The sequence below is a fragment of the Eleutherodactylus coqui genome, chromosome 10, assembly GCF_035609145.1.
Source record: "Eleutherodactylus coqui strain aEleCoq1 chromosome 10, aEleCoq1.hap1, whole genome shotgun sequence".
Taxonomy (NCBI): Eukaryota; Metazoa; Chordata; class Amphibia; order Anura; family Eleutherodactylidae; genus Eleutherodactylus; species Eleutherodactylus coqui.
This window is the reverse complement of record NC_089846.1, coordinates 147,635-167,672: the sequence shown is the minus strand read 5'-3', so window position 1 is coordinate 167,672 and position 20,038 is coordinate 147,635. Positions and strand designations below refer to the sequence as shown.

General features: G+C 58.2%; 2 protein-coding genes across 2 annotated transcripts; one reads left to right on the top strand and one right to left on the bottom strand.

Moving 5' to 3' along the window:
* Positions 1-76: 76 nt before the first annotated feature.
* IMP4 (IMP U3 small nucleolar ribonucleoprotein 4) lies at positions 77-14,569 on the bottom strand. The gene is made up of 9 exons (XM_066579919.1): positions 14,420-14,569; positions 4,732-4,840; positions 4,575-4,658; positions 4,357-4,466; positions 4,153-4,285; positions 1,336-1,490; positions 1,170-1,264; positions 1,014-1,087; positions 77-241 (listed from the first exon to the last, which is right to left on the bottom strand). The coding sequence occupies exons 1-9, from the start codon at positions 14,420-14,422 to the stop codon at positions 129-131; spliced, it is 876 nt and encodes a 291-aa protein (XP_066436016.1). The 5' UTR covers positions 14,423-14,569; the 3' UTR covers positions 77-128.
* A 94-nt stretch (positions 14,570-14,663) lies between these two features.
* Positions 14,664-18,011, top strand: CCDC115 (coiled-coil domain containing 115). Its single transcript, XM_066579920.1, has 5 exons — positions 14,664-14,797; positions 15,658-15,761; positions 16,597-16,709; positions 17,002-17,163; positions 17,241-18,011. Exons 1-5 carry the CDS (start codon positions 14,675-14,677, stop codon positions 17,354-17,356), a joined length of 618 nt encoding a protein of 205 aa, XP_066436017.1. The 5' UTR covers positions 14,664-14,674; the 3' UTR covers positions 17,357-18,011.
* The last annotated feature ends 2,027 nt before the right edge of the window (positions 18,012-20,038 follow it).

The window sequence follows — 20,038 nt, the reverse complement described above, 5'->3', positions numbered from 1 at the left end:
CCACCGCACGGTTATAACCACTGGGTGGAGCTATAGCCTCCTTAGGTTGGAGGACCCGTAGCACAGAACGTGTGTGGACTCATCTAAGAAATCTTTATTTACACTTAACATACAAACGCACAGAAATCCTATTCAATGCTGAGATACTTCCTTTTCTTGGCTGTATTGGTATACGGATGCCAGCGCCACTCCACCTCCGCTGTGCTCTCATTCTCCAAGGTGCCCAGTTTGATCATATACACTGCAACAACAAACAATTGTAAGTTCTGAGCATGGATCGTTGGATCTCCACCCATCAACGGCCAGAAATCAGGAGATACACATTACATCAGTGGCGTGGAGATGCCAATGTGAACACACAGGGCACTTAGGAAGGGATATGACATGCCAAAACTTTAAAAGTGTACCTAAGTTTTGATGGTTGTGGGGGGTCTGGAGGTGACGATCCCACCAATCACTGAAGGGGCACAGCACGCAGCTAAGCACTTCTGCCCATTCCTTATTACAATGTCACTTTTAGGGCTCATGAGTCCCTATTATCTGGGTGCATTACATGCGTGTTTACATGCGTGTAATAACGCAGTGCTGAGACCTCACTGACTTCTATTGTGGTATTCAAACATGCGTGAGGAGAAACACACCAAACCACAGCCGGTCCTACTTTGGTCTATGGGAGTCTTTATACAAGAAGGCCGGGATAGTCCTTTGGGCCTTCTACAAGGCGGCCGGGATAGTCCTTTGGGCCTTCTACAAGGCGGCCGGGATAGTCCTTTGGGCCTTCTACAAGGCGGCCGGGATAGTCCTTTGGGCCTTCTTGCATTGTTTCCCAGTAGATACGAGCAGTTTCAGTCCTTGAACACTCTGCATATCTCAAGGAGGTAAACTGCTCAGGGTTGTGAGCTCTAACTCTAGCAGACAGCTGGGCACCAGCAGCGAGCGGCCAGCGTCACAGCTCCACAAGGATGGAGACCAGCAATGGATTACGGCGTGACCATCTGTCATCCTTTACTCACACTTCATCTCAAACCGCGGACCAACTTCAGACAGCTCAATGTTGCGGTGATCAGTCTTTCTGTAGACGTGGTGCCTGTAGGAAGAGAATGGCAACGTTAGCTAGATGAGCGCTGATCAGAAGGGTCCGCCGTCAGAGCCCCGAACACCAGACATACCGAAATGAAACGTAGTCCTCTTGATTTGCAAACGTTATCACTCGCCTGCTCTCATCCTTAGGCACAGGGAACAAATACTTCAAGATGCTGGACACCTAGGGCAGAAAGCAAGTGTTCAGAAGAGGCACAACATGCGCATGCAGCAGCCTGCAAAGCCATTTCTTACCCGCTGGCCAAGCCTGGAGGTGAAGTTGTGGAAAACAAGGTGTGGATAAGCCTCCGACATAGTACCCAGGTCTGGGATATCGTGCCTCATAACCACATTACAAAGGGTGAAGTATGCAGTCGGCCCAAAAGGAAGATGGCACACGATCAGCCCGTCTGAAAAACAAAACCGCAACATGCTAATTATCTGTCATTTACTACGGAGCCACCAGATGTAGCAGAGCTGAAGATGTCCTACTACTGCTTGTGGATTGTGAGGGGACAGATTCAGCTCTGCTGCATCTCCAAGAGATAAATACCAAATTGTATGATGCTGCAATGCAGCTGTTAGAAAGGCCCCTGAAAATAAGTCTGGGACCCTCAGTGATCAGCCGTACCTGTGGAAGAACCAGCTGCTAGTGTTCACTTCCCTATGGGTGACATGAAGTATTGGGGTAAGAGAGGCTGCAGGTACTGCAGTGTAATCCCCTCCCCTTTGGCCGGTGTCACACAAGCGTGCCCTTCAGCGCAACTTTTTTGCGCACTGAATGAGGGTTTTTTGGCGCACATGTTGGTGTATTTCACTGCACTGTTTCCGCCTGCAGGGCACGTTCCTTTGCAAACCAAAAAGTGTTAATTGTCCGCTGTAAGGCCGCCTGCACACGGGCGGAAATCCCGCGGCAGCATTTCCCACGGGATTTCCGCCACTAAAAGCCTGCATAGGAGTGCGTTACAATACACACTCCTATGCAGACGGCCGCGGTTTGGCCGCACGAAATCTCGCGCGGCAAACAAACCGCGGCATGTCCTATTTTTGTGCGGGGCTCGCAGAGCCTCGCACAGAAACATCACTCACCCGACCGCCGGCTCCGGTCTGCGCATGCGCCGGCTGCCCGGCACATGGAAGAGCCGGGGCCGCCGGGCGCGGGCGAGTACGCGCTCGTCCCTGCAGGCTCTTGGTACGGGTCCCGCAGCGAGAATTCTCGCCGCTGGATCCGACCCGCTCGTCTGCAGGCGGCCTAAATGCTTAAAAAAAAAAAAAATTGTTCACAATTCCTTAGGATTCCCTTTCAGTCAGCATGAAAACCATTGCGGGCTTCTCTCTGCGTGGGAACGCTCCGCACACGGCGCTTCACATAGAAGGCACTGAGAAAGAAGCCTGCGGTCCAGCTGTGATCTCTGCCCGGGGGCTGGCGACCTAGTGGAGAGGTCAGCGCTCATGCGGTCAGACAGACTAAGTGGGACTTCAGGGGCGTTCACACGTCACTAATTTGTTGCAGATCAGCAGATTTCAACCCTCCGATTTGAATTCATTTGTAAGGCTGGTTTCACACTCATCAAGGCCCAATATCGCACTTTCCACCATGTGAGAGCAGCCTCGCATCACTGCAGGGAATCCCTTCATCCCATAGCTTACAAGGGGGCCAGCGGAAGCCCCATCGAAAGCAATCCTCTGTGACGGCAGTGGCAGGGGATTCCTTCATCCCCGCCGCATCTGAAGGGATTTCCCCACAGAGATGAGGGAATCCTTGCCACAGCAATCACAGAAAATCGAGGAGTTCTCCCATTGCTTTTAATGGGGCTGGCGCTGCTGCGTATTGCAGGAGGAAGGAAGCACTGCAATGGGTTTCTCACATAGCATCACGGTGCCATGCGGGAAAACATGGCTCATGTGCATGGCACCATTCAAATGAATGGGGTTCATATTTGTGCAAGATTTGATTGCCCGCATGAAGCCGACAAAAGGGGTGAAGCCTGCAGATCTGCAGCCAATCAGCTACATGTGAACACATTCTTACGGCTGCACTTTGGTCAGACATTGAGCGGGAAGCAAAGTGTTCATCCAAGAGCGGTTTGTATCTCAGACTGATAATCAGATTGAGGAGTTGCTGCAGGTCCTGTTTTTGGGCAGTTAGGTTTAGAATCCTCCATCATTTTTTTGGCAGCAAGAAAAAAAAATTGCATCGCACTCGCATATATTTAAAGATGAGGTCTGCAGAGTTTACTGTGAAATTTGCATATGGTCTCCGTGGTCCCATGAAAGGGGTCCTCCCAGCAGAATGATCTATCCCCTTCAATGGCAGCTATGGATCCTCCAGGAGAAGCAGAGATGACCGGATGGCTTCTCCGACTACCTGGTGCCCCCAGTGTGTAGGATGTAACGGCAGTCTAAGACCCTACATGCCGCTGCGACTGGCCAACCGCTGGAGGTGTAGAGTGTCTTATACTAATAGACGCACATGCGCCCTCTGCTGTCCACACTTCAGGAACCCCAGGGCCACAAGCTGGAGATCAGTGAGGGTCCCAGCGGTCAAAGCCCAACCTGTTGTCAACTTGCTGAGATGGGAATGACCCTCAACAGGGAAAGGAGCAGAAGATACCTGCTGCCCCTGACCCCCACTAGCCAACGGTCCGTGTAAAGGAGGGTGGGGGTGGGGGGGAAAATCACATGCCACGTCCGCCCAGCACCAGCTGCGAGTCGCCCACCCAGGGTTTAGGACATACCTGCTGCCCCCAACCCCTACTAGCCAATGGTCCATGTAAAGGAGGATCACATGCCACGTCCGCCCAGCACCGGCTGCGAGTCGCCCACCCAGGGTTTAGGACATACCTGCTGCCCCCAACCCCTACTAGCCAACGGTCCGTGTAAAGGAGGCTGGGAGGATCACATGCCACGTCCGCCCAGTGCCAGCAGCGAGTTGACCACCCCGGGTTTAGGACATACCTGCTGCCCCCAACCCCTACTAGCCAACGGTCCGTGTAAAGGAGGCTGGGAGGATCACATGCCATGTCCACCCAGCGCCAGCAGCAAGTCGACCACCCTGGGTTTAGGACCTACCTGGAGTGCCTCTGTGCTCGTGGATGATCACCAGGTCAGTCACATCATTGGCTTTGCAGGCCTGGACCAGCGCGCCCATCTCGTGCTTTCCTCTGTTCATACGCTGGGCACTAGGAAACACCAACTTCAGCTCCTGCAAGGCGATAAGAAGAGAACATAGTGGGGGGCTCTTGGCGGGGAGCACCGCCCTGGTCTGTAGCATACCTTAGCAAACATCTTGAGTCGTGAACTTGGGTCCCTGGAGGTTGTGATCATGATCTTTGGATCTTCCACGCCGGCCCACTTATACTCATCATCCATGTGTGAGGAAACACCTGCAGGAGAGGGGCAATGAACAGCTTATGTAAATGGCCAAGGGCTGGACCGCACGTCAGGCAGCACCATGGTGCTGGGACTTGTAGTCCCACCACAGGGATTCTTACCTTCTCCACCCTCGTCATCGTACTCCAGCCGCTTCTGTAGTGACAAGGCGTCTGTGCGGACTTCGGTGGGGATGAGCCGATTCTCTGTGGGGAGAGAGGGGGACGGTCAGTGCTGCGGCCGCACGATTGGCGCTAGCAGCTACAGATGGCCACCAACCTTCCAATGCTCGCCTCAGCTGCTGCTTCTTGTCTTCTAGACTGCGCTGATTGGCCTCTCGGGCTTTCTTGTAGAGATATTCCCTCCGTAGACGAGCTTCCCTGCGCAGCTACAGACAGACCCAGGTTAGAGACCCCCAGAGCGGCCATTCACAGCCTTTAGAGGGTGTGTGTATATGTGTATATATATATATAACACACACACACCAAGCTGAACCCGCTCTGCTATTGCCCTCTGCCTAAACCATCGGGGCTGATTGCGCTGTGTATTGTGTATTTTTCCTGTTTGCATTGGTACATTTTACTGGCTCAATGAAACTTTACTTTTAGTCATTTCTGCCATCCACTTCCTCCAAAGAGCAGCTTCACCCATCCTTTGTTGAGATGCTTGCCTTATCTAAGGAGAACAATAAATCCCCCCCCCCTCCCTTGGTCAGTAGGCTTGCAAAGCCAAACTCAGCTGGCTAGTCAATTGGAACCTGATTAGCCCCTCCCATTTGTTTCCTAGTTGAATCTAACTTTCATTATAAAGTCAGTGTAAGCATGTATGCCACGTGAATAGGAGCTGTATAAAGTGTGGCTGGAATCAAGAGTGATGCAGTTTGACCATGGCAGTTGACAGGGTAGGAGACAGGTAGGCCACAAACTCTGCCTCAATGCCTTACACATCACAGCTGTCACCTCTGTTCTCATCCTTGCTCTCAGTTTCAGAACCTCTCTCCAACGCCCACCTCTGGGACACTCTATTCACATCAGCCCCTCTTTCCTGTCCTCCCCTATGCACAGCTCGCATGCACTCTATTCACATCAGCCCCTCTCTCCTGTCCTCCCCTATGCACAGCTCGCATGCACTCTATTCACATCAGCCCCTCTCTCCTGTCCTCCCCTATGCACAGCTCGCATGCACTCTATTCACATCAGCCCCTCTCTCTCCTGTCCTCCCCTATGCACAGCTCGCATGCACTCTATTCACATCAGCCCCTCTCTCTCCTGTCCTCATCCATGCACAGCTCGCATGCACTCTATTCACATCAGCCCCTCTCTCCTGTCCTCCCCTATGCACAGCTCGCATGCACTCTATTCACATCAGCCCCTCTCTCCTGTCCTCCCCTATGCACAGCTCGCATGCACTCTATTCACATCAGCCCCTCTCCTGTCCTCCCCTATGCACAGCTCGCATGCACTCTACTTGCTTACTTAGCCTCAAACCCCCTAATGACACTAACAAACATAACAGCCGCCCTCATAAATCTCCTAACCATCTGCTCACCCTCACGATCTTGCTGCTACTAGCAGCTAGGTATATCTCTCCCAATCCTGGCCCACCCTCCACTGCTCCTAGCTATCACCCCCTACCCAACTCACTAAGACAACCCTCAGCCCAACTGCTAGCCCATGCGAACCCTCCCTGACTCCTATAAATGTGCGCTCTGGAACTGCCAGTCAGCATGTAATAAACTCCCCACCATCCACGACTTTTTTACTTCTAAATCTCTAAACCCGCTCGCTCTCACAGAAACGTGGATCCAGCAGTCTGACACGGCCTTCCAATGGCCTGCAGTTCTTCCATACCCCGAGACCAGATGACAGGCGTGGCGGAGGAGTAGGTGCTCTTCTCTCCCCGAAATGTACCTACCAAGTCATCCCCCCCTGTACCCTCACTCACTTTTCCATCATTTGAGGTACATACGCTACGGCTTTTCCGCCCGCTGTCCATGCGAGTAGCAGTTATCTACCGCCCCCCAGGTGCTCCTCGCCTGTTTCTGGACCACTTTGCTGCCTGGCTCCCCCACTTGCTATCCTGCGAAATTCCAACCCTCATCCTGGGTGATTTTAACATCCCCACTAATGACCCCAACTCCCCATCTGCCTCTCAGCTTCTATCGCTCACCTCCTCCCTTGGTCTCTCTCAACTCACAGCCTCTCCCACTCACAGGGATGGCAATACTCTGGATCTGGTCTTCCTCCAGCTCTGCTTCTCACTTCACTAACTCCACTCTTGGACCACAACCTCCTCTCTTTCTCTGTCACGCTCCTTACCATCTCTCCAGACCCACCTACCTACCGTACTTACAGGAACCTTAAGGCCATTCACACCCAGAACTTTGCCGAGTCCCTACAGTCCTCTCTCTCCCCCCTATCTTTCGTCTCCTGCCCCAACCTGGCTGCCACACAGTACAACACCGCTCTCATACATGCCCTGGAGGAAGTGGCGCCCCCTGTGACCCAAGCCATCCAATGTAGAACGCGGTAATCCTGGCTCACGCTTCAAACGCGTTTCATCAGGCGGTGCTCTAGAAGTGCTGAACGGCTGTGGAGAAAATCGCAAACGACTTTCTCCACTATAAATTCATGCTCAGAACCTACAACCTCGCCCTCCACCGCGCCAAACAAGTCTATTTCACCTCTCGTCTCCTCATTATCGCGCAACCCTTAACAGCTCTTTGATTCTTTTCACTCCCTTCTCAGCCCTAAACCGCAGCCCCCGGTGACGGATCTCAGGGCTGTGGAGCTGGCTGTCTACTTCAAAAAGAAAACTGACAACCGTCAGGAAATAACTTCCCAATCCCAGACTAGCTCCGACCCTAGTCCTGTCAGCACTGCTCACTGTCTGTACTCAGACCAACGAGAGAGGAAGTCTCCAGACTGCTTTCCTCTGCTCGCCCCAGCACCTGTACTAGTGATCCTCTCCCCTCACACCTCCTCCGATCCCTCTCCCCGATGGTCTACGCAACCGTATTCTACCTCCCCTCCGCATGAGAAATATAGATTTGATGGTGAAATGGGAGAAAGAGTCAACTGAATCATCATTAAGATTCATTCAACTTCTGATAGAAGAACAACAGATGTTGGCCAAAAATCAGCAAACTCTAGATGAACTACTAGAACAGGTTCAAAAGTTCTCTAGTGACCCCGAGTTCCCTCTGAAGGAAAAGACCCTCCAGAATAATGTGGAGAAATATACCCTCCAAATAAAAGAAAGGAAGCAAGCATACTCCATTCAATAGAGATATGCTAGATTTCAAAGAGAATAGAGCATATATCCCTAATAGAACGAGATCTGACATGGAACACTCAGAGGGAGAAGACCAACAAAGGGAAAGAAATGACTCCTACCCACGTCGTAGTAGAGGAAGATTCCAAAATAAAGGGCCGTGGCAGAAGTAAATATCTGACAGGAACTAGCGGTGCTAGTTTTTTAGGATTATCAATAAACAGCTACCCTCTCTATGCGATCGGAGAGGCCAATAGGAGGACCATCTGTGACCACATTACCAACAACACAAACGGCTGACGATAGGCTACGAGTTATCAACCTCTCGGATAGGGCCTTATCCCCTGATGAGGTTGGCGTTTTGGAGAGGGGGCTGTCCTTCGTCCCAACGACAAAATTCAATCCGTTCGTCTGGACGAAGGACATCTTCCTCTTCAAGCTAAGGTGGAGGAAGTTCTTTATCCAACAAGATAAAAAACAAGCCATCGAATATGCGCTCACTCCTGCAGATATGCCTATTCTGCGAGACCTACAGGAACTTGAGGGAGAAAGGTCTGATTCCTGGTAAGGGCCCCTTTACTCAACTCAAAAACACATCAAATCCTCCATCGATGCATTGTTCTCTCAGACACCTTTGAAAAAAATAGTGTTAACGGAGATAAAAAATATAAACCCTAGGAACACTAGAGGTACTTCAAATATGTCTCAAGGAGAATTGATTGCCCTCAAAAAATTGGAATTGGCCGAAAAAAAAATGTGGTAAAACCCTCCAACAAAAGGGGGCAACGTAGTAATTATGACTCGTGCTCATTACATCGAGGTCTGCATGACATTACTAAAAGACAGACACCTATGGTAAATGAACATCTGATCCAACAATACTCCAAGGAACTATCCATGATTGCTAACAGGGCATTTACATCAAAACTGATAGGACCGGCGGAATTGGAATTTAGTTCCTAAACATCCAAGGAGCGCAACCTTCTATATACTCCCAAAGTCCATAAGGGCCTGAAACCGCTACGTGGACGCCCAATTGTGTCTGGCATAGAGAACCTTAGCCAGAACCCTAGCGTCTATATTGATCAGATCCTTAGACCGTTTGTCTCTGCTCTTCCATGCCATGTCGAGGATACTCTAGACATGTTGTGCCAGATCGAGGGCATTCATGTTGACTCTGATGTAATGTTGGCCACAATGGATGTTGAAAGCTTGTACAGTTCCATCCCTCATGATTTTGGAGTGGAGGCTGTTGATTACTTCGTAAAGCAAAGAGGGTCACAATTCAATGACCCCCACAACTTTATGAAGGAATTATTGACGTTTGTCCTGACTCACAATCAAGGCCAGTACTTCCACCAGCTCAGGGGCACCGCGATGGGGACTTCATGTGCCCCATCGTATGCCAACTTGTTCCTGGGCTGGGAGGAACACCATGTCTTTACGGAAGAAAATCAGGCCCTTACTAAAAACATTCCTCTATGGGCCAGGTTCATAGAGGATAGTCTTATCCTATGGATCGAGAGACATTTAGTGCCTTCGCGAACGGACTGAATGACAATAATTTCGATCTAAGACTGACTTTTGAGTGGGATTCATCTTCTATCACATTTCTTGATTTAAAAATTACTAAGAAAGGTGATGGCACTCAACGATTTTCCGGAAAACAACTGCCACAAACTCTTCTCTGTCTTGGAACAGTCACCACCCTTATCCCTTATGTAAGGGAATTCCTAAGGGCCAGTTTTTAAGGGTTCGTCGAAACTGTTCCTCTCAAGAAGAATTCATTTCTGAAGGTGCCAAATTATCAACAAGATTTGAACACAGAGGCTGTCCTGAAGAACTGGTTCTTGATGCCTACAATTTTGCGGCTCAAAAAGAGAGATCGGAACTTTTGCAGGTCCGGAAAAAACAGAAGTCTGATGTAGTCCGGGTCATCGGCACTTTAGATAAAAGTTATATTTTATTGTATTAGTATTTCGGTCCAACCAGTGAGTTGACAATTGAACTTTGGACTACGTCTGCCCCCGTGATACACCCATCTCACCACTATATCCAACCTCTCTCTGACCTCTGGCATCTTTCCCTCTTCTTTCAAGCACTCCATCATATCCCCACTGCTAAAGAAGCCGACTCTGGACCCAACTGATGCTGCCAACTACCGACCATCTCAAACCTCCCCTTCATCTCCAAACTATTGGAACGCCTGGTTTACTCCCGCCTTGTAAGCCACCTATCAGAGCATTCTCTCCTAGACCTCCTACAGTCTGGCTTCTGACCCCAACACTCGACAAACTGCCCTTACAAGGGTATCCAATGACCTCCTTACAGCCAAGTCAAGGGGCGATTACTCCCTACTGATCCTCCTCGACCTCTCTGCAGCAGTTGACACTGTTGACCACAAACCCCTCCTCAGTATGCTTCACGGCCTAAAGGACACTGCCCTCTCCTGGTTCTCCTCCTACCTCTCTGACCGCTACTTCAGCGTCTGCTCTGTTAGCTCTACCTACCCTCCTCTTCCCCCTTGCTGTTCTGGTCCCCCAGGGCTCAATCCTCAGACCCCTTCTCTCCTTTTCCCCTTGCTTTTGGGGTCCTGCAGGGCTCGGTCCTCGGCTCCCTCCCCTCCTCTCGCTGTTGGGGTCCCCCAGAGCTCTGTCCTCAGCCTCCTCCTCTTGCTGTTGGGGTCCTGCAGGGCTCGGTCCTCGGCTCCCTCCCCTCCTCTCCTCTTGCTGTTGGGGTCCTGCAGGGCTGTCCTCGGCTCCCTCCCCTCCTCTCGCTGTTGGGGTCCTGCAGGGCTCGGTCCTTGGCTCCCTCCCCTCCTCTCGCTGTTGGGGTCCTGCAGGGCTCGGTCCTCGGCTCCCTCCCCTCCTCTCCCCTTGCTGTTGGGGTCCCCCAGAGCTCAGTCCTCAGCCTCCTCCCCTTGCTGTTGGGGTCCCCCAGAGCTCGGTCCTCAGCCTCCTCCCCTTGCTGTTGGGGTCCCCCAGAGCTCGGTCCTCAGCCTCCTCCCCTTGCTGTTGGGGTCCCCCAGAGCTCGGTCCTCAGCCTCCTCCCCTTGCTGTTGGGGTCCCCCAGAGCTCGGTCCTCAGCCTCCTCCCCTTGCTGTTGGGGTCCCCCAGAGCTCGGTCCTCAGCCTCCTCCCCTTGCTGTTGGGGTCCCCCAGAGCTCGGTCCTCAGCCTCCTCCCCTTGCTGTTGGGGTCTCCCAGAGCTCGGTCCTCAGCCTCCTCCCCTTGCTGTTGGGGTCCCCCAGAGCTCGGTCCTCAGCCTCCTCCCCTTGCTGTTGGGGTCCCCCAGAGCTCGGTCCTCAGCCTCCTCCCCTTGCTGTTGGGGTCCCCCAGAGCTCGGTCCTCAGCCTCCTCCCCTTGCTGTTGGGGTCTCCCAGAGCTCGGTCCTCAGCCTCCTCCCCTTGCTGTTGGGGTCCCCCAGAGCTCGGTCCTCAGCCTCCTCCCCTTGCTGTTGGGGTCCCCCAGAGCTCGGTCCTCAGCCTCCTCCCCTTGCTGTTGGGGTCCCCCAGAGCTCGGTCCTCAGCCTCCTCCCCTTGCTGTTGGGGTCCCCCAGAGCTCGGTCCTCAGCCTCCTCCCCTTGCTGTTGGGGTCCCCCAGAGCTCGGTCCTCAGCCTCCTCCCCTTGCTGTTGGGGTCCCCCAGAGCTCGGTCCTCAGCCTCCTCCTCTCCTCTTCCCCTTGCTGTTGGGGTCCCCCAGGGCTCAGTCCTCGGCCCCCTCCTCTTCCCCTTGCTGTTGGGGTCCCCCAGGGCTCGGCCCTCAGCCTCCTCCCCTTGCTTTTGGGGTCCCCCAGAGCTCGGTCCTCAGCCTCCTCCCCTTGCTGTTGGGGTCCCCCAGAGCTCGGTCCTCAGCCTCCTCCCCTTGCTGTTGGGGTCCCCCAGAGCTCGGTCCTCAGCCTCCTCCCCTTGCTGTTGGGGTCCCCCAGAGCTCGGTCCTCAGCCTCCTCCCCTTGCTGTTGGGGTCCCCCAGAGCTCGGTCCTCAGCCTCCTCCCCTTGCTGTTGGGGTCCCCCAGAGCTCGGTCCTCAGCCTCCTCCCCTTGCTGTTGGGGTCCCCCAGAGCTCGGTCCTCAGCCTCCTCCTCTCCTCTTCCCCTTGCTGTTGGGGTCCCCCAGGGCTCAGTCCTCGGCCCCCTCCTCTCCTCTTCCCCTTGCTGTTGGGGTCACCCAGGGCTCGGTCCTCGGCCCCCTCCTTTTCTCCATCTACACAGCCCCTATTGAACAAACCATCAGGAGTTTTGGCCTCCAATACCAAGTTTCCATCAACTGGTTAAAATTGTGTCCTTTTGTCTTTCTGTGTAAGAGTGCGGAATATGTTGGCGCAATACAAATAAATAATCATAGCAAAGCACCCCCCTCCCACAAAGCACCCCCTTCCGTAGCGCACACCCACACCCCCCCCCCCCGTAGCACACACCGCACACAGCCCCCCTCCGTAGCGCACACCGCGCACACCCCCCCTCCGTAGCACACACCCCCCCTCCGTAGCACACAGCCCCCCTCCGTAGCACACAGCCCCCCTCCGTAGCACACAGCCCCCCTCCGTAGCACACACCGCGCACAGCCCCCCTCCGTAGCGCACAGCCCCCCTCCGTAGCGCACAGCCCCCCTCCGTAGCGCACAGCCCCCCTCCGTAGCGCACAGCCCACCTCCGTAGCGCACAGCCCACCTCCGTAGCGCACAGCCCACCTCCGCAGCGCACACCGCGCACACCCCCCCCTCCGTAGCGCGCATACACGCACACGCCCCTCCGTAGCTCACAGCCCCCTCCGTAGCGCACAGCCCCCTCCGTAGCGCGCATACGCACACCCCCCCCTCCGTAGCGCACAGCCCCCCTCCGTAGCGCACAGCCCACCTCCGTAGCGCACCCCCCCTCCGTAGCACACAGCCCCCCCTCCGTAGCGCGCATACACGCACACCCCCCTCCGTAGCACACAGCCCCCCTCCGTAGCGCACAGCCCCCCTCCGTAGCGCACAGCCCCCCTCCGTAGCGCACAGCCCCCCTCCGTAGCGCACAGCCCCCCTCCGTAGCGCACAGCCCCCCTCCGTAGCGCACACCGCGCACAGCCCCCCCTCCGTAGCGCACAGCCCCCCTCCGCAGCGCACAGCCCCCCTCCGCAGCGCACAGCCCCCCTCCGCAGCGCACAGCCCCCCTCCGCAGCGCACAGCCCCCCTCCGCAGCGCACAGCCCCCCTCCGCAGCGCACAGCCCCCCTCCGCAGCGCACAGCCCCCCTCCGCAGCGCACAGCCCACCTCCGCAGCGCACAGCCCACCTCCGCAGCGCACAGCCCACCTCCGCAGCGCACACCGCGCACACCCCCCCCTCCGTAGCACACAGCCCCCCTCCGTAGCGCGCATACACGCACACACCCCTCCGTAGCACACAGCCCCCTCCGTAGCGCGCATACGCACACCCCCCCCTCTGTAGCGCACAGCCCCCCTCCGCAGCGCACAGCCCACCTCCGCAGCGCACAGCCCACCTCCGCAGCGCACAGCCCACCTCCGCAGCGCACAGCCCACCTCCGCAGCGCACAGCCCACCTCCGCAGCGCACACCGCGCACACCCCCCCCTCCGTAGCACACAGCCCCCCTCCGTAGCGCACAGCCCCCTCCGTAGCGCGCATACGCACACCCCCCCCTCCGTAGCGCACAGCCCCCCTCCGTAGCGCACAGCCCCCCTCCGTAGCGCACAGCCCCCCTCCGTAGCGCACACCGCGCACACCGCGCACACCCCCCCCTCCGTAGCACACAGCCCCCCTCCGTAGCGCGCATACACGCACACGCCCCTCCGTAGCACACAGCCCCCTCCGTAGCGCACAGCCCCCTCCGTAGCGCGCATACGCACACCCCCCCCTCCGTAGCGCACAGCCCCCCTCCGTAGCGCACAGCCCCCCTCCGTAGCGCACAGCCCCCCTCCGTAGCGCACAGCCCCCCTCCGTAGCGCACAGCCCCCCTCCGTAGCGCACACCCCCCCCTCCGTAGCACACAGCCCCCCTCCGTAGCGCGCATACACGCACACGCCCCTCCGTAGCACACAGCCCCCTCCGTAGCGCACAGCCCCCCTCCGTAGCGCACAGCCCCCCTCCGTAGCGCACAGCCCCCCTCCGTAGCGCACACCGCGCACACCCCCCCTCCGTAGCACACAGCCCCCCTCCGTAGCGCGCATACACGCACACGCCCCTCCGTAGCACACAGCCCCCTCCGTAGCGCACAGCCCCCTCCGTAGCGCACAGCCCCCTCCGTAGCGCACAGCCCCCCTCCGTAGCGCACAGCCCCCCTCCGTAGCGCACACCGCGCACACCCCCCCCCTCCGTAGCACACAGCCCCCCCTCCGTAGCGCGCATACACGCACACCCCCCTCCGTAGCACACAGCCCCCCTCCGTAGCGCACAGCCCCCCTCCGTAGCGCACAGCCCCCCTCCGTAGCGCACAGCCCCCCTCCGTAGCGCACACCCCCCCTCCGTAGCGCACACCCCCCCTCCGTAGCGCGCATACACGCACACCCCCTCCGTAGCGCACACCCCCTCCGTAGCGCACAGCCCCCCTCCGTAGCGCGCATACACGCACACCCCCCTCCGTAGCGCACACAGCCCCCTCCGTAGCACACACACTATGTATTTATAAATGTGTGTGGTTCCGCGATAGATCCATACATACAGCAGCCGCACACCGATTATCTCGCACAGCCCCCCGCTCACCATTGTCGCTGCCGCTCGCACACGTGGAGGTTCTCACTACCACCGGAGATCAGCTGCCCGCAGGAAAGATGGCGCTTAAAGCAGCACTTCCGGAAATGACGTAAACACCGCTACTTCCGGGTCGGTCCGATCACGTGAGAAGTTAATGCCAGAAGGTGAGGAGGTCTACAGTAACATCACACAGAGGCTGGATGGCCGTACAGCAGCCGGTACGCGGATTTGTCTTAGCGCTGACCCGGTTTCCCGACCGTAACCATGATGCCCTCCGTGAGTCCCGCAGACCGGAGCGAACGGCTGGATGAGCTGCTGCTGCGACTTCTGGACGAGCTGGAAGATCTGAAGGCGAAGAGAGAATCGCTGAACACACTTATTGAGGAGGTGAGGCGTCCCCGTCTGCAGCGCCCGTCCCCTCTGCGGCCCTGTGGGTCCCTTCCTTTACCTCTGTGGCCTCTGCGCTCCCTTCCCGCGGCTCCTCTCCCTGCCCGGGGCTCCTCTCCCTTCCCGCGGCCCGGGGCTCCTCTCCCTGCCCGGGGCTCCTCTCCCTGCCCGGGGCTCCTCTCCCTGCCCGGGGCTCCTCTCCCTGCCCGGGGCTCCTCTCCCTGCCCGGGGCTCCTCTCCCTTCCCGCGGCCCGGGGCTCCTCTCCCTTCCCGCGGCCCGGGGCTCCTCTCCCGGCCCGGGGCTCCTCTCCCGGCCCGGGGCTCCTCTCCCGGCCCGGGGCTCCTCTCCCGGCCCGGGGCTCCTCTCCCGGCCCGGGGCTCCTCTCCCGGCCCGGGGCTCCTCTCCCGGCCCGGGGCTCCTCTCCCGGCCCGGGGCTCCTCTCCCGGCCAGGGGCTCCTCTCCCTTCCCGCGGCCCGGGGCTCCTCTCCCGGCCCGGGGCTCCTCTCCCTTCCCGCGGCCCGGGGCTCCTCTCCCTTCCCGCGGCCCGGGGCTCCTCTCCCGGCCCGGGGCTCCTCTCCCTTCCCGCGGCCCGGGGCTCCTCTCCCTTCCCGCGGCCCGGGGCTCCTCTCCCTTCCCGCGGCCCGGGGCTCCTCTCCCTTCCCCCGGCCCGGGGCTCCTCTCCCTTCCCGCGGCCCGGCGCTGCGCTGCGCTCCGCTCCCTTCCCACGGGGCTGCGCTCCCCTACGGCATGTGGCTGCGCCCGTCCCCTCCGCGGCCCGTAACAGCCTTTGTGCCACTTCCGCTGCTCCCGGTTCAGGGATGGCGCAGCCTGTGTGACCCGTGTGACCCTCTTCTTTCAGGGATGGCTCGGCCTCTCTCAGTCTCGGTATGCTATGGGCAGTAAGTGGGTGTCTTCCCTGCAGTACAAGCCGGAGATGGCGCCTTCAGTGTCCGTGCGGTGCAGGTGAGGGCGGCGTTATATAGCTTGTAATATCTGCTCTGCCAGCTGAGATATGGGGAGCTGTAGGGAGCATCAAAGTATCCTCTCTGGAATCCCCAATGGTCCTCTTGGACGGGATGAGCTGCGCGGCGCTTCTGCACTGTTAGATGGGAACGAGTACCGCTGGCATCACTCGCAGCGGGCATGGAGGAGCAGCGCCCTCCCCTGCCGCCTCCATTCACAGAAGTGACCGGCTGAATAGCTCTCATCTAGCCGCTGCAGCTGTTTACATGTGATGCCCGCTGGAGCGCCAATGGTCCGGTATAAAAGGGCTGGCACCCTGATGAGGTGCTATTCTGTTAGTCGGGGCAAGAAGACCCTCCAGGACCGCAGTGCCCCCCACCTCACAAGCAGCCGCCAACAGCTCCCCGTGTCTCTGCTCCCCGTGTCTCTGCTCCCCGTGTCTCTGCTCCCCGTGTCTCTGCTCCCCGTGTCTCTGCTCCCCCGTGTCTCTGCTCCCCCGTGTCTCTGCTCCCCCGTGTCTCTGCTCCCCCGTGTCTCTGCTCCCCCGTGTCTCTGCTCCCCCGTGTCTCTGCTCCCCCGTGTCTCTGCTCCCCCGTGTCTCTGCTCCCCCGTGTCTCTGCTCCCCCGTGTCTCTGCTCCCCCGTGTCTCTGCTCCCCCGTGTCTCTCACAAGTTTCATCTAATGTTTCCCTCTGCTTTAGTACACGGGTCTCTTCAGCTGTGGAGGAACTACAACTCCCAGCAAGAACACTCAGGACAATGCTGACTGACTGGCTTTCTCTTGCTGGATTGGTCCTGTCCTACGAGTAGTAACTCCGCCTCTTTTCTCCGTCCAGCACATCAGACGGGGGGACGACATTCTGTGTAGCACACGTTCAGCCAGAGATGCCAGACGGAGGGATGGAAGAAAAGCTGCAGAAGGTGGAGAATATTGGAGCTGCAGATCAAGGTGCGTCCGTCTTATATTACCTCCTCTGTGCAGAATATGGGCTGCAAGTACTGTAACCTTGCTGACCCCACGAACTATGACCCCTCCACGCTACATGTCACTCTGGCATTATATTCCTGAACCAGGAGGCTCAGGATGAACAGGTCTAATTGTTCCCTCTCCTCTCTGAGAAGATGCAGCTGAACAGGTGAAATATGTGCGGAGCTCCTTGTGCGCCCGGCGGCCCCTGAAGACGAGGCGGCTCAGACCCCAGTCCCTCAATTTGATTGTATTTTATCTTATTTCCTCCTAGTTTTGAGGCATCGAGGTCATAAAGCCGCCGTCGGGGCAACTAAACCCACCGCAACAGAAGATGGCGAGAAGCCAAAGTGGCCGTCAGCTGATGATCCCCTGCGCTGGTTTGGTGTTCTGGTCCCTCAAAGTTTACGAGGAGCGCAGCGTAACTTCAGGCAAGGTGCGTCGGGGGCCTCTGGGATCGTGACCGCAGCGCTCTCTCTGGCAAGTAGTCACAATCTTGTATCTCTCCCCCAGGGATCCTTCTGGCTGCAGAAGTCACCTCTCTACAGAGCAGCATTGAAGAGACCCGCCAGCAATATCAAGCTTTGCTTGCCCACAAGAAACGGGAACAAGTTCACAACGGCTGCTAACATATTGTACACAAAGATCTAGGACCAAGAATTGACCCTACCAGTAGGGGGCATTAGACCTGAGACCTTGATATATGTATAGAAACACACAATTGTGAACAGCGCCTCGTATCATAGAACATCCATGAAGGCATGAGTCTCGCTAGAGGCGAAAAGGGGGACTTACCTGATGCCTGGCGGCCGCTCCCACGGGAGCACTCCACCAGCACCTAGGTGTCCCAGATGGCATGTCAATCCGTCGTAGACCTCCAATCTTCTTGATCCTGAGGAGGCAGGAGAGCTCGGGGGATCTTTTGCCAACTTGATAAACAGAAGCAATATGTATTGAATCCAGAAACAAGCCCCGGCTGCTTCACGTCTGCGTCCAGGGAGCCGCAGGAAAGCTGAGATCTCAAGCCTTTATTTGGTCTTATGGCCGAAATGCCGGGCGGTTCAAGGCTCCAACCGGCGTCTTAGTCAAGCAGACTTGAAGGAGTGCGGCCTCTTTTTCTGGATTCGATACATATTAATCTTTGTATGTCTGTCCTCTTCATAGCCGGTGTGTATAGTAAACATATGTCTGCACTTGGAAGCTGAAGTTGTATTTCTGTTTTGTCTGCTTGTGAAGCTGCCAGTTCAGTGCGCATCGTAATAATAAACTGCTGACTATTCTGAATGGCGTTATTTTGTACTATGTGGTGGCATCCGGCTCCGGTCCTCGCTCAGGACCATAGAACACATGTTGCTTTAGGCGCCCGCACTTGTCAGATTGGAAACGTAGTCTGCTGTGCTTATGCCACGCTCCAACCAGGAGTCGGAGGGAGCGCTGGCGGATCACTACTGGGACTGCCGCGTGTCCTGCTGCCACGTTGGAGACCGCTCTCAGCTGCATCGCGTTTCTCCAAATTTTCAGCAGGTGGATTTTTTTAAATTAAAAAAAGCAAGCAGAAATGTTGAAAATGGCGAGAAACTGAAAGGCCGAGTATATTGGTAAGGCGGGATTTATAAGGGGGACCTATGACCTTGTAAATGCGCAGGAGTGTTCTAGGGTGAGCGGGGGTCAGTCGCCGGCGTCTCTGGGGGGCGTGGACAGATGATAATGTAGTGATCAGGGGGGCATGGCTCATTCTGCACTTCCAGCCAGTCATCCAGTTGGAGAACTCTATAGTAGATCTCCCTGCCTAATGGCTGGTAACAGGGAACAATAGATTGTATTTACCAAATCTAGATTGTAGGATGACTGACCCTTTATTTAACGGATCTTGTTGTGTCCTGTGAGCTAATCTCATGGAGCCGGTGCCATCTTGGGGTGCCGGCGGTGGAGAGACCGGTCTCTATACTGGAGAAGTAATGTTAATACTGTGTGATGCAAGTGCCTGAGCATCGCACGCGCCCTGGGGGACCGCCGCCGACAGGAAGTGCCTGAGCATCGCGCGCGCCCTGGGGGACCGCCGCCGGGAAGTGCCTGAGCATCGCGCGCGCCCTGGGGGATCGCCGCCGGGAAGTGCCTGAGCATCGCGCGCGCCCTGGGGGACCGCCGCCGCTGGCAAGTGCCTGAGCATCGCGCGCGCCCTGGGGGACCGCCGCCGCCGGGAAGTGCCTGAGCATCGCGCGCGCCCTGGGGGACCGCCGCCGCCGGGAAGTGCCTGAGCATCGCGCGCGCCCTGGGGGACCGCCGCCGCCGGGAAGTGCCTGAGCATCGCGCGCGCCCTGGGGGACCGCCGCCGCCGGGAAGTGCCTGAGCATCGCGCGCGCCCTGGGGGACCGCCGCCGCCGGGAAGTGCCTGAGCATCGCGCGCGCCCTGGGGGACCGCCGCCGCCGGGAAGTGCCTGAGCATCGCGCGCGCCCTGGGGGACCGCCGCCGCCGGGAAGTGCCTGAGCATCGCGCGCGCCCTGGGGGACCGCCGCCGCCGGGAAGTGCCTGAGCATCGCGCGCGCCCTGGGGGACCGCCGCCGCCGGGAAGTGCCTGAGCATCGCGCGCGCCCTGGGGGACCGCCGCCGCCGGGAAGTGCCTGAGCATCGCGCGCGCCCTGGGGGACCGCCGCCGCCGGGAAGTGCCTGAGCATCGCGCGCGCCCTGGGGGACCGCCGCCGCCGGGAAGTGCCTGAGCATCGCGCGCGCCCTGGGGGACCGCCGCCGCCGGGAAGTGCCTGAGCATCGCGCGCGCCCTGGGGGACCGCCGCCGCCGGGAAGTGTCTGAGCATCGCGCGCGCCCTGGGGGACCGCCGCCGCCGGGAAGTGCCTGAGCATCGCGCGCGCCCTGGGGGACCGCCGCCGCCGGGAAGTGCCTGAGCATCGCGCGCGCCCTGGGGGACCGCCGCCGCCGGGAAGTGCCTGAGCATCGCGCGCGCCCTGGGGGACCGCCGCCGCCGGGAAGTGCCTGAGCATCGCGCGCGCCCTGGGGGACCGCCGCCGCCGGGAAGTGCCTGAGCATCGCGCGCGCCCTGGGGGACCGCCGCCGCCGGGAAGTGCCTGAGCATCGCGCGCGCCCTGGGGGACCGCCGCCGCCGGGAAGTGCCTGAGCATCGCGCGCGCCCTGGGGGACCGCCGCCGACGGGAAGTGCCTGGGCATCGCGCGCGCCCTGGGGGACCGCCGCCGCCGCCGCCGCCGCCGCCGGGAAGTGCCTGAGCATCGCGCGCGCCCTGGGGGTCCGCCGCCGGGAAGTGCCTGAGCATCGCGCGCGCCCTGGGGGTCCGCCGC

What these genes read in the sequence shown, in the direction of transcription:
- IMP4 (XM_066579919.1), bottom strand. An exon ending in GACTCAAGATGTTTGCTAAG is followed by an intron (nt 4,286 to 4,356) that starts GTATGCTACAGA and finishes ATCGCCTTGCAG; the next exon opens with GAGCTGAAGTTGGTGTTTCC. An exon ending in GAGGACTACGTTTCATTTCG is followed by an intron (nt 1,088 to 1,169) that starts GTATGTCTGGTG and finishes CTCTTCCTACAG; the next exon opens with GCACCACGTCTACAGAAAGA.
- CCDC115 (XM_066579920.1), top strand. Translation starts at nt 14,675, where the DNA reads ATGATGCCCTCCGTGAGTCCCGCAGACCGGAGCGAACGGCTGGATGAG. An exon ending in TGAACACACTTATTGAGGAG is followed by an intron (nt 14,798 to 15,657) that starts GTGAGGCGTCCC and finishes CTCTTCTTTCAG; the next exon opens with GGATGGCTCGGCCTCTCTCA. An exon ending in TATTGGAGCTGCAGATCAAG is followed by an intron (nt 16,710 to 17,001) that starts GTGCGTCCGTCT and finishes ATTTCCTCCTAG; the next exon opens with TTTTGAGGCATCGAGGTCAT.